At 42.1% G+C, this 13,361-nt stretch overlaps 1 protein-coding gene across 3 annotated transcripts in view; it reads left to right on the top strand.

Annotated features, from left to right (window-relative positions):
• ttc28 (tetratricopeptide repeat domain 28) overlaps positions 1-13,361 on the top strand; it is a 960,596-nt gene that overhangs the window by 927,724 nt on the left and 19,511 nt on the right. For all 3 annotated transcript variants that reach the window (XM_063034167.1, XM_063034166.1, XM_063034165.1), the window contains one exon: positions 4,572-4,701. In XM_063034167.1, coding sequence (XP_062890237.1) covers positions 4,572-4,701 — 130 coding nt within the window. The remainder of the gene's footprint in view (positions 1-4,571; positions 4,702-13,361) is intronic.

Raw genomic sequence — 13,361 nt, 5'->3', positions numbered from 1 at the left:
GACTGGTGGGAAAGGTAAAGGGCTGGAGGTGAAGGGATCTGATAGGAGAGGAGTGTGGACCATAGGAGAAGGGGACCAAGGGGGAGGTGATAGTCAGGTAGGGAAAGCTAAGAGGCCAGAGAAGAGAAGGGAAAAGAACAAGAGGAGAGGGGGAGCAAATATTTTTTTAACTGGAAAGGGAAATCAATATTCATGCCATTAGCTTGGAGACTACCAAAACAGAATAAGACCATAATACATAGGAGCAGAATTGGGCCGTTCAGCCGATCAAGTCTGCTCCGCCATTTCATCATGGCTGATTCATTTCCCTCTCAACGTCATTCTCTCGCCTTCTACCCATAACTGTTCATGCCCTGACGAATCAAGGACCTATCAGCCTCTGCCTTAAGCACACACAGGGACTTGGTCTCCACTGCCAGCTGTGGCAATTAATTCCACGGATTCACCACTATCTGGCTAAAGAAATTCCTCCTCATCTCTGTTCTAAATGGATGTCCCTTTATTTTGAGGCTGTACCCTCTGGTCCTAGACTCCCCCACCGCAGGAAACATCCTCTTCACAGCCACTCTAGGGCTTTCAACATTCAATGCATTTCAATGGAATCCTCCCTCATTCTTCTAAATTCCAGCAACTACAGGCCCAAAGCCTTCAATTGCTGCTCTTACGATAACCCTTTTGTTCTCGGAATCACTCTCACGAGCCTCCTCTGAAGCCTCTTCAATACAAGGTGTTGCTCCTTCACTCTGAAGGTGGCCTCACAAATTTGCCAATTTGCAACCAGTCACTAAAATATAAATGATTTGATTAATGTCCAACAGAGTCCTCTAGAGTCAGACCCTCCTTGAACTTTGATGTCTCATTAAAACCTTTCAAAATGTGAACACTGTACAATGATGTGTCTCTTCCTTCTCTGCCCTACCTTACGAGGTATTACTTGTGTGGTCTTTCTGATGGAGACCAAGGAATGTTTTGGAGATGTGAGACTGCAGATGCTGGAATGTGGAGCGCAAAAAAAACACCCCAAACTGCTGGAGGAACTCAGCAGGTCGAACAGCATCTGTGAACTTGGGGGTGGGGGAGGGGGCGCAGGGGAGGGATTACCAGTGTCTTGTCACCTTTCTTAAGTGTCATATTCCGCCACTTGTAGCCTTTGTGCTTCCCTTTATCACCCAACAGCTGCTGTTTCAACCTTCATCTTCCTTTCTCCCCACTTCCTTATCTGGATCCATTTGTTTCCACCCACCTGCTCCCAACTCCATCCCTCCCCTCCTCCACACCTGGCTCCTCCTGCACATCACCATTCACCCCTCCTGGTTCCACCCCCCACATACTAAACATAATATTCCCCCCCCCCACCCCAATCTGGTTCCTTCTGCTCTTCATTTCTTCCTTCATGATTTCCATCAATTCCCTTGGTTCTCATGTTCCAGCGCATGTGGCCTTATCATCTCCATCCTCCGTCTCCAGCACCTCCCCACTCCTGGCTCCATCTTTCTCATTTCTCACCTCTTTTCCTTGGCTGGTTCCACCTGTTGCCCAGCCGCCACCGTCTCCCAACTCCCCCTCTCTCCTTTCCCCCACCTGGCTCCTTCTGTGCAACACCCTTCACCATTTGTCAGCCCATGCATCATCTACCTGCCCCGCCTCACCCATCCCCGTCTCCTCTTTAAACTTCTCCTGGCACTCTCAGTCCTGATGCAGGGTCTCAACACATAGTGTTGATAATTCCTTTCCCCACTCACAGATGCTGCTTGACCTGCTGAGTTCCTTCAGCAATTTGATTTTTTTGCCAAATTATTATTTATTTCACTCCTGCTCTATTCTTCTTCCACTTTGGTATATTTTGCAGACTGAGAGAGATATATGTTTTATACATGTTTCTTCAGTTGCATTGCAGGAAGGATGTTGAGGCTTTACAGAGGGTGCAGAAGAGGTTTACCAGGATGCTGTCTGGTTTAGATGGCATGTGCCGGACAAACTTGGATTATTTCCTCCGGAGTACTGGAGGCTGAAGGGAGATCTGAGATCTGAAAGAGGTTTATAAGGTTATGAGAGGCACAGATAGAATGGACAGGGAGTGTCTGTTTCCCAGGGTAGAAATGTCAAATGCCAGAGGGCATGCATTGAAGGTGGGGCGGGGTGGATTCAAAGAAGATGTTCCTGCTATGCTAGTAGAGGCAAATACATTGGAGGCTTTAAGGAGACGCTTAGATAGGCACGTGGACATGAGAAAGATGGAGGGATATGGCCTTTGTGTTGGTAGGAGGGATTAGTGTTTGGGTGTTTTTGATTTGCTTTTTAATGGTTCGTCAATATTGACATTACTGTCCATGTGTTCCTTGGGATACTGACTTGTACCTTATCCAGTAATAATTGGAAGTTCCTAGTTGATTTTTTTTCTCCTTGTCCCAATTCACTGCCTGAACAAAATTTGTTGAAATGGGGAAGCATACCTTTATAAGAACCTGTATAACTCAGTGGTTTGTTTGTTTTAAACTAAGAGTTTTGTGCATGGAAGTTGTTAGGCATACACCATAATGTCAAGTGACATACACTGTTCTTTTGATAATCACTTGCCAAAATGCATTGGAGAATTCTCCATGTTCTGTGAGAATACAGAAGTACTGAAAGGGCTCCATCTAACATTTATTTTGTTTACTTATTGAGAGACAGCACTGAGTAGACTGTTGTAGACCTTTGAACCACACCACCTTGCAACCTCCAACTGAACCCAAGCCTAATCACGGGACAATTTACACTGACCAATTAACCTACCAACCGGCACATCTTTGGACTGTGGGAGGAAACAGGAGCACCCAGAGGAAACCCACGCAGTCATGGGGAGAATGTACCAACTCCTTACACGCAATGGCACAGTAAAGTGTTGCACTAACCACTGGTTCCTCCAGCATTTCACGTGTGTTACTCTGGACGTCCAGCATCTGCAGAATCTCATTCTCCTTCTACCTCTCCGTGTTACCATCGCACTCACGGCAAAAGGAGGTTCCAAGTGAACGGTTTGTTCTATTGCACATGGTGCTGTTGGAAACCACTGTTTTTTTTTAAAATACTCTTTATAAGATTTATACTTTTTAAACAAGCTCATGTAATTTTCACACTCACTGACAGAAAGCAGTATAGCAGCTAAACCAATAGTTTATCACCCTTCTCGTTTTTCATTGGCTAAGTATTAGCACGTTACCCATGTGATGTAATTGTTTTTAGTATGTAACCTATTAACTAATTCATTTTTACCTATGGAATTTCTCTTATCTATAAAAGTGATGGACTTTTCAGAGGTGCCATCTAGGGTTCTTCTTTATTCTTTTGTCTTACACTCCTGATCATCGTTTCTCAGCTCTTTATTTAGTTTGCTTAGTATTTGTATGTTTGTTTGTACTCTAAAATAGACTGAAATCTTGGAATTAAAACTGCTCATCATTCCTGACTCTCAGAAGAACTATAAAGATTAGGAAATGAACAGTGATCCAACAGTAGGGTGCACAGCAGGGTGCTGAAGATCGAACCAAGAATAGCTGAGCAGCCCTGCCCTAACCTGTGTGCCCTGACTCTGTGTTCCTGTCCTTAAGATAATGGTCGTGATTGACAAAGATTTCTCATCAGTTGCAGAACTTCCACATCAGTAATGCTAAAATGGTGTGGGCTTTGCCTTTTGAAGACATACTTGTCTGTGAATTGGACTATGTGCCTCAGTAGGCAACATGTCATTCACAAACATCAAATGAAGGTCAGGTATTGTGGAGAGTCAATCACAAACATGAGAAAGTCTGAAGATGCTGGAAATCCAAAGCAACACACACAAAATGCTGGAAGAACTCAGCAGGTCAGGCAGCGTCTATGGAAGTGAAGAAGTGGTTGACATTTTATGTCGAGACCCTTCTTCAGGACTGAGAAGTAAAGGGGGAAAGACGCCAGAATAAAAAAGGTTGGGGAAAGGAAAGGTGATAAGTGAAGCCAGGTGGGTTGGAAAGATTGAGGGCTGCAGAATAAAGAATCTGATAGGAGGGGGAGAGTGGACCATAGGAGAAAGGGAAGGAGGAGGGGACCCAGGGGGAATGCAGACTAGATGAAGGGAGCTGGGGAGATTAGTTCACCGGAAGGAGAAATCGATATTCATGCCATCAGGTTAGAGGGTACCCAGATGGATGATAAAGTCTTGCAGCTTCTTCAACTGAGCTTTCGCTTTGGATAGAGTTAATATGAACTTCACTGAGGGCGATCTGGTTGAACAAGTAGCAAACAATTGATCTTGGGAAACCAAACAGCCAAAGCTATTCCAGGAATTATTGAATTGTAGTTTAATTGGCGATACTAATGTAATTCCATCAGGTTTTAATGTTATGTTGAGCACCTACATATTACTACAATCCCTGCATGTCTTATGTGTTCCATTTGCTTCATTAACAACCTGAAAAACTGTACGCTAAATAGTTTAGTGATTCTTCCACTAAAACATTAGGATTATTCTAACAACATTTAGCACATAATCCACATCAGTCTTCTTTGTGTTGCCTGCTTTCTTTTACAATATTGTTCTTTGTTTTACACAGCTCCATCAAGTCCTTGTTCAACTTCAGACGGGGGAGAAAGACCAAGATTTTTCTTCAGCACCTATTCAACTGTCCATAAGTGTGCAGCTCTGGCGACTGCCAGGATGTCATGAGTTCCTGGCTGCCTTAGGTATGATGCAAATGAATATTTGATTTTTAGCAACTGAGTGGAGATTTGCTGTTCTGATTCCTTCAGTTACCAATCTTTCTCAGATTCTTCCTCTGATTTCTAGCATCATGAAGCCTCTGTGGCTTCCAGAAGCCATTTTCTTTCCCACCTTCCATACTTTAGAGGCTAATGTTGAAGAAAGGAAACTGGAATTTGCAGTGAAATGATTATAAAACTATTAATTCTCACTGTTGCATTTGGTAGAACATCTGGCAGTGGAACCTGGAAATCAAGAAACCGCAGTCAGTAATACCCTTCTCCTCCACAAATGCCACTTCTGCAGCCTTGCAAGAAACAATACAATATGCCTTGAAAGAACAATTCAATCTACAAACGTTTGTATAATGCAATGGTAGCAGCTACTCAAACAAACCAATGCTGCTGCTGATGACCACACGGGTTGTTACTTTGTATGATGCATCCTCTGATCAATCCAATAATAACGTTCCAAGAAGTCGGTGAAATGTATTTGATCCTTTATTAGCAACTAGCAAGATAATCTTGAAGCAATGAAACTTATGAAACTGAAACTAGTGATATTAAATGTACTTAATCAGACTTAGCAAAGGATGTGACACCCGACAGTCTCTAGAACCAAACTGTCCAGAACAAAGCACAAATACGTAACTAAACCCTTTGCTTTTGCTACGCCCCCACCCACATGACTAGCTACCATAATAAACGTGCAGCACAAAATACAATTCAGGTAGAAAGCAGATGCATGACTCCTATAGCAACCCTAGCTTCAACTTTTTAATGCATTATTTTCATTGTAGAAGCCCTGGAAGTGTTTTTTCTGAATTAGTTGCAGGTGGGCTTTATATTGCTATTAGTAATAATCACTGATGAACAATCTCTCCATCACTGTGAGAGTGGCATTAGTTAGTATTCACTAAAAATATTATTAACTAGTACTTTTTCATATTGAAAACTCCAAGAACTTTTAGAATAAATACTTTTTCATTGTTTAAAGTTTATGATGCCGTGCATCTACTTTTAAACATGTTCATGCCCCACCTAACATAAACCACTGTTTTCCTCCAGATGCTTTTCTTACATCCTCACAATTGCTCCCTCATCTACAAAGCTAACCCTTGCTACCTGTATTCTCGGACTCGCTCAAAGACTGCCTCTTTATACCTGCTCATTTTTCCATTAATGAACTACCTGACTCAACCCCCTCCCAACCTCGTTTTGACTTGTTTCTAGTCAAGACAGTTGACATTCGCCATCCTATAATTATTTCCTCGCTCCCACACATTCTTCTCCTGGAAAGAAGAGTGCTTCTTCCCTTAGCTTTATGGCTACAAATTACAGACCTTTATTTGTTACTTGCTAGTGAAATGATTTTGTTGAGGTCATCAGTGAAAGCTTCCCCTATACGCTGGCTCAGATTTTGCAGTCTGAGCCAGTTTACTAAATGTTTGCACGATACAGTTTACTAAATACTGTATCATGCAAACATTTTGTTGTTTGTTGTTTTGTTGTCCTGACGAAGGGTCTCGGCCTGAAACGTCGACTGCGCCTCTTCTTATAGATGCTGCTTGGCCTGCTGCGTTCACCAGCAACTTTGATGTATGTTGCTTGAATTTCCAGCATCTGCAGAATTCCTGTTGTTAACATTTTGTTGTTGTTTGGCCTTTAGCTCCCAGTGGGGTATAGGCCATCGATGTCCTCCCATCTTCGTCGTCCTCTGTTCTGAACCAGTTTCTCGAGGCTGGACCAGGAGTGACCCCATTTTCGTATTTAATATTTACAAAGTGCCCTTTAAAACCTGGAAAAGTGTTAGTGACTGATGTACGGTACTGTGCAAAAGTCTTAGGCATGTATATGTACTGTAGCTTGGGTGCCTAAGACTTTTGCACCAAACTGTAGTAATTTTATGTATTGCACTATACTGCCACTGCAAAAATAAGCAAAGACGTATGCGAGTAATAAATCTGATTCTGATATGGGTCTGTATTGTGGATTGAGAGTAGGAAGGGGGTGCGGAGAGGGGAATTATGGTTGGGAAAAGGGGAAGGTAGAGGGGAGGGAGCGGGAAGCACCAGAGAGACATTCTGTAATGATCAGTAAATCAGTTGTTTGGAATCAAACGTCCTTGCCTGGTGTCTTGGGGCTGGGTGTGTCTGCACCCATGCCAGCACCCCCCACCTGCCCCGACACCCCTTCTCTGCCATCTGTCCCACACCCCTCCCGTGGCAGCACACCTTCATCATTCCCAACGTTCTTTGCTTCTGCCAGATTTACAACCTTGTTCTCTGCTTCACATTGACAAATACGGTACTGTGCAAAAGTCTTAGGCGTCCTAGCTATATATAGACTTTTGCACAGTATGGTATCGTCACTAGCTAAACTGGTAAAGTAGCTGACCTAATATATTTATGTTTCATAAAGATCGTTTACGCTCCAGGATTAACTTTGTGAATGTTAGCTGATACCAAACAGGCCAGTAGTTGAAATTTCACAGTTGGCTCCTGTGCCTGTTCTGAGAGCAAGGGCATATCAGCTTTCTAGCTTCACGACTACGGACGTACAGGTAATTGGTTTGGCAATGATGTATGACAGTACTTCTGTGCCACATTATTATGGGACCAGTGCAGGAAATGAGAAAGTAGATAGATAGAAATGCATTAATTTAAACACCTTTTGTAACTTATAGAAACATTTTTATTCTTGAAGTGACAATATGGCTTGTTCTAATCATCAAATCATGTCAGAAGTCTGAGGTTTAAAACAGAATATTTTAAGATTTTCCTTTTAACAAGAAAATTGTAATTATTTGCCTTAAATCGACATCACAGTGACACTCACTGACTTGAATTCAGGGGAAGATGTAAGAAGTTGAAAAATCTTTCACAATTTTAAAATTACCTTTTAAATGTGTGAGTGACTAGGAGTCAGGCCTGGTTGATTACTTCTCTGCTCTTCATCATTAGAACCATTATGTTAAAATGACTTTGAAAAAATTATCTTCAGTGCGGTTACCTTCCTGGGAGCGAAGCATTTATTCTGTTTAATTTACTGTGCTTTCACATATACTGTATCAAAATATCAGTCTGCGGAAAATCCAAATTCTGAAGAAAGTTATTTGAATAGGCTCTTTCTAAATAAACTTATCAGATCCCATATCAGTCCTGACAGGACAGGGAATTAGTTTTGTCATCCTTCACTTTTCTTCACTGACACTCCTTTGTCTTATCAGTGACACAAGCAAAGGCTGGTTAATCGTCAGATTTCTAAGGATAGGCTCCTGAATCTAAATTAGAAGCAAATGACACGTCTCTCCTATTGGCTTGAGAACTTGTTTAGCTTGTGACAGTAATAACTGAACGAGGGCTTGCCATTTTGAGATAAATAATATTAAAATTTTCTAGCTTCACTGTGATAGCAGGTAATGGACCTCATTTTGAAACCTTAGCTTTATTTACCTCATGTAAGAACAAAATTCAAAGTATGTTTATTATCAAAGTAAGTATAAATTATACAACCTTGAGATTTGTCTCCTTACAGGCAGCCACAAAACAAGAAACCCAAAATAATCCATAGAAAAAGACTAGCAAACACCCAGTGCACAGAGAAAGAGAAAGAAAACACAAATGGACTGACAGCACAGATCATGCAAACAATAAAAACAAGCAACAGCATGCAAAATGAAAGCGAGTCTATCAGCACAGAGCCCAGGGGAGCTGGAGCAGGCCTACAGCCTCAGCCTCCGTTCAGCACACGGCAGAGCAAATTGTCACAGAGCTTGCTGACATGGAGCCTGGAGCAGGCCACAGACTTGGCCTCGAGAGCGGCGCAAATGTCATGGAGCAGTGAGCTGAACCGACCCGACCCGACCCGACCCTCGCCTCTGGTCCCGATTTCACAACAACTGAATTAAAGTAAACTGACTGATAATTTCATGCCTTATGTGAGAGAGTGGTTCTGCTATTGCAAGTAAGGGGTTTTTTTTTGAATTTTAACTGGGGTTCCCAACCTTTTATGTCACGGACCCCTACCGTTAACCGAGGGGTCCATGGACCCCAGGTTGGGAACCCCTGGTTTAAGGGATCTGGAAGTCAAGTGCTTGTACGCCTTCCTCAATTCTCCTTTCCACTCCTCTCGCCTTTACTTACCCTGTAGACACCAACACTTGACAAGGGTCACAAGTTAAAGTCTGCCATGATATCCTCGAGTTTGATTCCTGAAACAATTCTGACAACCTATGTCACCATAACACTGTACGTTCTTTTGATAGCACTGCTGAGAGAGTAAGAAAATACATAAAAAAGTAAAGGTTTATTGGTTTGGTAGTTTAATTTCTCTCAACATATTTCTCCAATGTCATTAACAGTTCATGGATGACTCTCAGCCAACTCTTTTGGATTTTACTGCTAATTGGGCTTTCATCTTTGGGGGAGCCTGATTCCTTTCTTCCCTCAGTTGTGATCAGTGATCAACCCATCAGTTTAAACCACATCCAAATGATCAGAGAATGAGTAGTATATCCTGAGTCAGAGTTAAACAGAATTTAGCCCTAATATTTTTAAGAAGTTTGCATGGTGGACACCAACAGGATAATAGTAAGCCATTTTAGGTCACTTACTACCTACCAGAGCCAATCAAAACTTTCTCGCTTTTTTCTATAACTGTATGGAATAAATTATAGTACGTGGTAGAGTGCAGAACAGATCCTTCAGCCCACAATGTCGTGCTGACCTTTATAAACCTGCGTAATCAATCTAATCCTTCCATCGCACAACCCATAGCCCTCCATTTTTCTTGCATCCTTGTGCCTATCTCAGAGTCTTTTAAATGTCCCTGATGTATCTGCCTCTACCACCACTCCCAGTGCTCTTTGGCCACCCAGCACTCTCCATGTAGTCAAGATAAATGTATACTGCATCTGTTTAAGTGTTAGGCAGATCTGGTTGTACAACAAATGCAGTTCTGTGAACAAAAGAAAAGTTTTAAAATTTTAAACTTTTTTTTTACCTTTAACAACTGCTTAACAATTTGCAGAAAATATTAACAATACTCAAAATGTTACGTTAGGTGAGCATTCCTGGACTGTGTCAGGGACTCTGCGGTTTGATATTTGATATTCTGTGTGTTTTTTGCTCGTGTATTGCTGTTTACACAATTTGTTCTTATTTTTGCACCTTTGTTGTTTGATGTCTTCTTTGAGTGGGTTCCTTGGATAATCTTTGGATAAGGGGAATGCAGTAGCTTATGCAGAGTCATTCACTTCTGAATCTGTGCTCAAAACTAGCTCATAAATCTGTAGTTAGATGCCCTATTAAAATGAGATTTATTAGCACTGAAAGCTGGCACTGTGGAGGGGTTAAGGCTATGGTCAGGTTGAGGATTGGCTGAAATCACAATGTTGGATCATGAAGCACGCTGACCTTAAACTGCTCTGCTGGTGGACTGGGTCCCATGCCAGCTACTGCTTCAGGTCCCATTGTTAATAGGACAAGACCAAATAAGTAAAAAAAATACATGCAAAACATGACAATATTCAGATTTTAAAAAATCCAGGTACAAAGATTCATACTGATCACCCGATCATTCGTTCATACGTTCATTTGCTCCTCTCTGAGAGCCGCTGGGTTTGAGTTGCTCCTCTCGGAGGGGCTGCTTGGCTCGAGTCCCTCGGAAGGACTGCTGGGCTCAAGTCACTTTCCTTCGAAAGGCAGCTGGGTTTGAGCACTTGCTGTCCTCGATGCTGTGAAGATGTTTCCGAAATTCTGAGATTTATGTATTGGGCTGTACTTCAAATTAATCATGTTTCATATTGGCCTCTTTCAGTTTTATGTTTATTTTCATATTCTCACCCATTCTTTCTTGTTGTTGATTGGTGGGTTGGGGATTTGGGGTTTGATGTCTTTGCTGTTGTTTCTTCTTGTGGGCAATATATTAGATTTTTGTGTGCGGGTGGGTTGTGGGTTTCAGGTTTGATGTTGTTTGATGTTCTAGGTGAGTTTTTGTACGAGGGAGGGGTTGGAGGGTTTGGGTTTGCTAGTTTCTGTTTCTTTTTCTGGGGGGGATGATGTCTTTTCTTCCAACTACTTCTGTAGTTTTCCTGTATTTCATGGCTATCTGGAGAAGACAAATCTCAGAGTTGTATTCTACATACATACTTTGATAATAAAATGAACCTTTGAACCTTTGTATGTTGTGGGTGATCATGGTCGTTCGTCTCTCTATGACCATGATTGTTCCTGGCAAATTTTTCTGCAGAACTGGTTTGCCATTGCCTTTTTCTGGGCAGTGTCTCTACAAGACAAGTGACCCCAGCCATTATCAATACTCTTCAGTGATTGAATTTCTGGCTTCAGTGGTCACATAACCAGGAATTGTTGATAAGCACCAGCTACTCATATGACCATCTACCACCTGCTCCTATGGCTTCATAGGACCCTGATCGGTGAGGGTGGGGGGGGGGGGATAAGCAGGTGCTACACCTTGCCCAAGGGTGACCTGCAGGCTAGCGGAGAGAAGGAGCGCCTTACACCTCCTTTGGCAGAGACTTATCTCCACCCATCTATTGGTAATTGGACTTCGGCTTTTTAAGGAAACACCAGTTTGAACAATGTTCTGTACAATAGTAAATCAAGCACTTAAATAGTGCAGTGATGCAGCAATATAAATGTCATCACGTTCGCCAATGAAGTTATGCTCACAGTTTTACTACAATACAATAGCCAAAGTTAGGTGGAACAGTGAATGATGGCAGTTTTTATGATGCTACAGTATTGGAGATAAAAGTTTTATTTCCAAAGTAATCAAAAGATTGGAGAGAAGTCAAGTAAAAATTTTTCACTAAAGGTCAATAGAAGTGTAGATTAAATTCAGGAAGGCTTGCTGAATAAGGGAGTGTAAACCACGTGAGAAACAACTTGTATTATTAATGGAGGCAGTGATACTATCATATTCTCAGAGAAACCCATCTGGATCACCAATGTGCTTCAAGGGAGGAAATCTGCTGCCCACCTTTGTGATTCCAGCCCACAGCAATATGGTTGATTCTTCTCTCTGACGTGCCTGAGTAGGACATTTTGTTGTATCCAAAATACTGCACTAAAACTGAATATTGTCAAAAATCTATTAAGCCATCCTGTGTTGACCTAAGGCAGGGGTCCCAGCTTTTTTAATGCCATGGAGCCCTACCATTAACCAAGGGGTCTGCGGACCACCGAATGGGAATTGCTGACCTAGGCTGACACTGGTTGTAAAAGTCACTCCCAGCTCAGTTGAACTTGTGGTATTCCTGTCTGGCTGGAGATTGGACTTTTAATTGGGAGAAGTGTCCCACAAAACAGCTGAGCAATGACTTGGCATAGTCACTCTAGAACTCAGTGGGATTGAAATTCTGTTCTTTTTTCTAAAAATTTAATAGATTAATGGAATGAAAAAAAAACACCACAAGTCCCAAATCACAGAAACCAGCCTACTCTCTGTGGATGCTGTCTATACATCTCAGTGCCTCAGTAAAGCAGCCAGTATAATCAAAGATGCCACACTCCCTGGACATTGTCTTTTCTCCTCATTTCCAGCAGGCAGAAGATACAAATGTCTGAAAGCAGGGGCCACCAGACTCAAGGACAGCTTCTATCCCACTGTCACCAAACTCTTGATTGGACCTCTAGTACGATAAGATGGACACTTGGCCTCACAACCGACCTTTTCATAATTTTGCCCTTTATCATTTATCTGCACTGCTCTTTATCGGAAGCTTTTACACTTATGCTGCATTGTTATTATTTTACCTTGTCCTAGCTCAATACACTCTGTAATGATTTGATCTGTATGACCAGTATACAAGACAAGCTTTTCACTGTATTTTGGTACATGTGACAATAATAAATCAATTCCAGTAAGAACGTTGGAAGACTTTGTGCAGAGTAAATTTTTTTTTCTGTAAGAAGAGGGATAATATGAATATTCTTCAAGCTATTACTTGCTGTAATGCTTAATAAAAGTCTTTGTGCTGACAGTATTATAACGTGATTGTTCTGGTGGCATTAGTAGCTAAATTGAACTGGAACTTTCTGCTTGGGAACCAGACCTTAACAACATAACATGGTTTTATTCTGTGTGATTTTCCAATGAACTGCTTCCATGCTCAATTGCAGTCTAATCCCCACCAGCAGTGATTGTTCATCTTTCAACATATCTGGTGCGTTTTTTATGAATTAATTTCATGCCTGTATCAGATACCCCGTCCAATTAGCCTTGCCTGTCTAGTCCATTTAAACCCTGAATTACCCCTTAATCCGTTGTATTTTAGTCAGCATGTGCACACAGCTTCCAATTTCCTCGCCATCTTGGCCAGCACATTGCGGTTCAATTTATTTTATGCATTTGGAGAAACAGAGCAGAGCAGGCTCTTCCGGTCCGAGCAGCCCATCTATTTAACCCTAGCCTAAACACAGGACAATTTACAACGACTGATTAACCTAGTCACCAGTATGTCTTTGGACCGTGGGAGGAAACGGATCACCCGCAGGAAACTCATGTGGTCATGGGGAGAACGTACACGCTCCTTACTGACGGTGCCAGAATTCAACTCTGAACTCCAAAGCCCCGAGAGGTAATAGTGCCACACGAACTGCTACGGTGCTGTGGTGGCC

The sequence above is a fragment of the Mobula hypostoma genome, chromosome 27 (assembly GCF_963921235.1).
Source record: "Mobula hypostoma chromosome 27, sMobHyp1.1, whole genome shotgun sequence".
Lineage (NCBI taxonomy): Eukaryota > Metazoa > Chordata > Chondrichthyes > Myliobatiformes > Myliobatidae > Mobula > Mobula hypostoma.
This window is presented reverse-complemented; position numbering and strand designations above follow the sequence as displayed.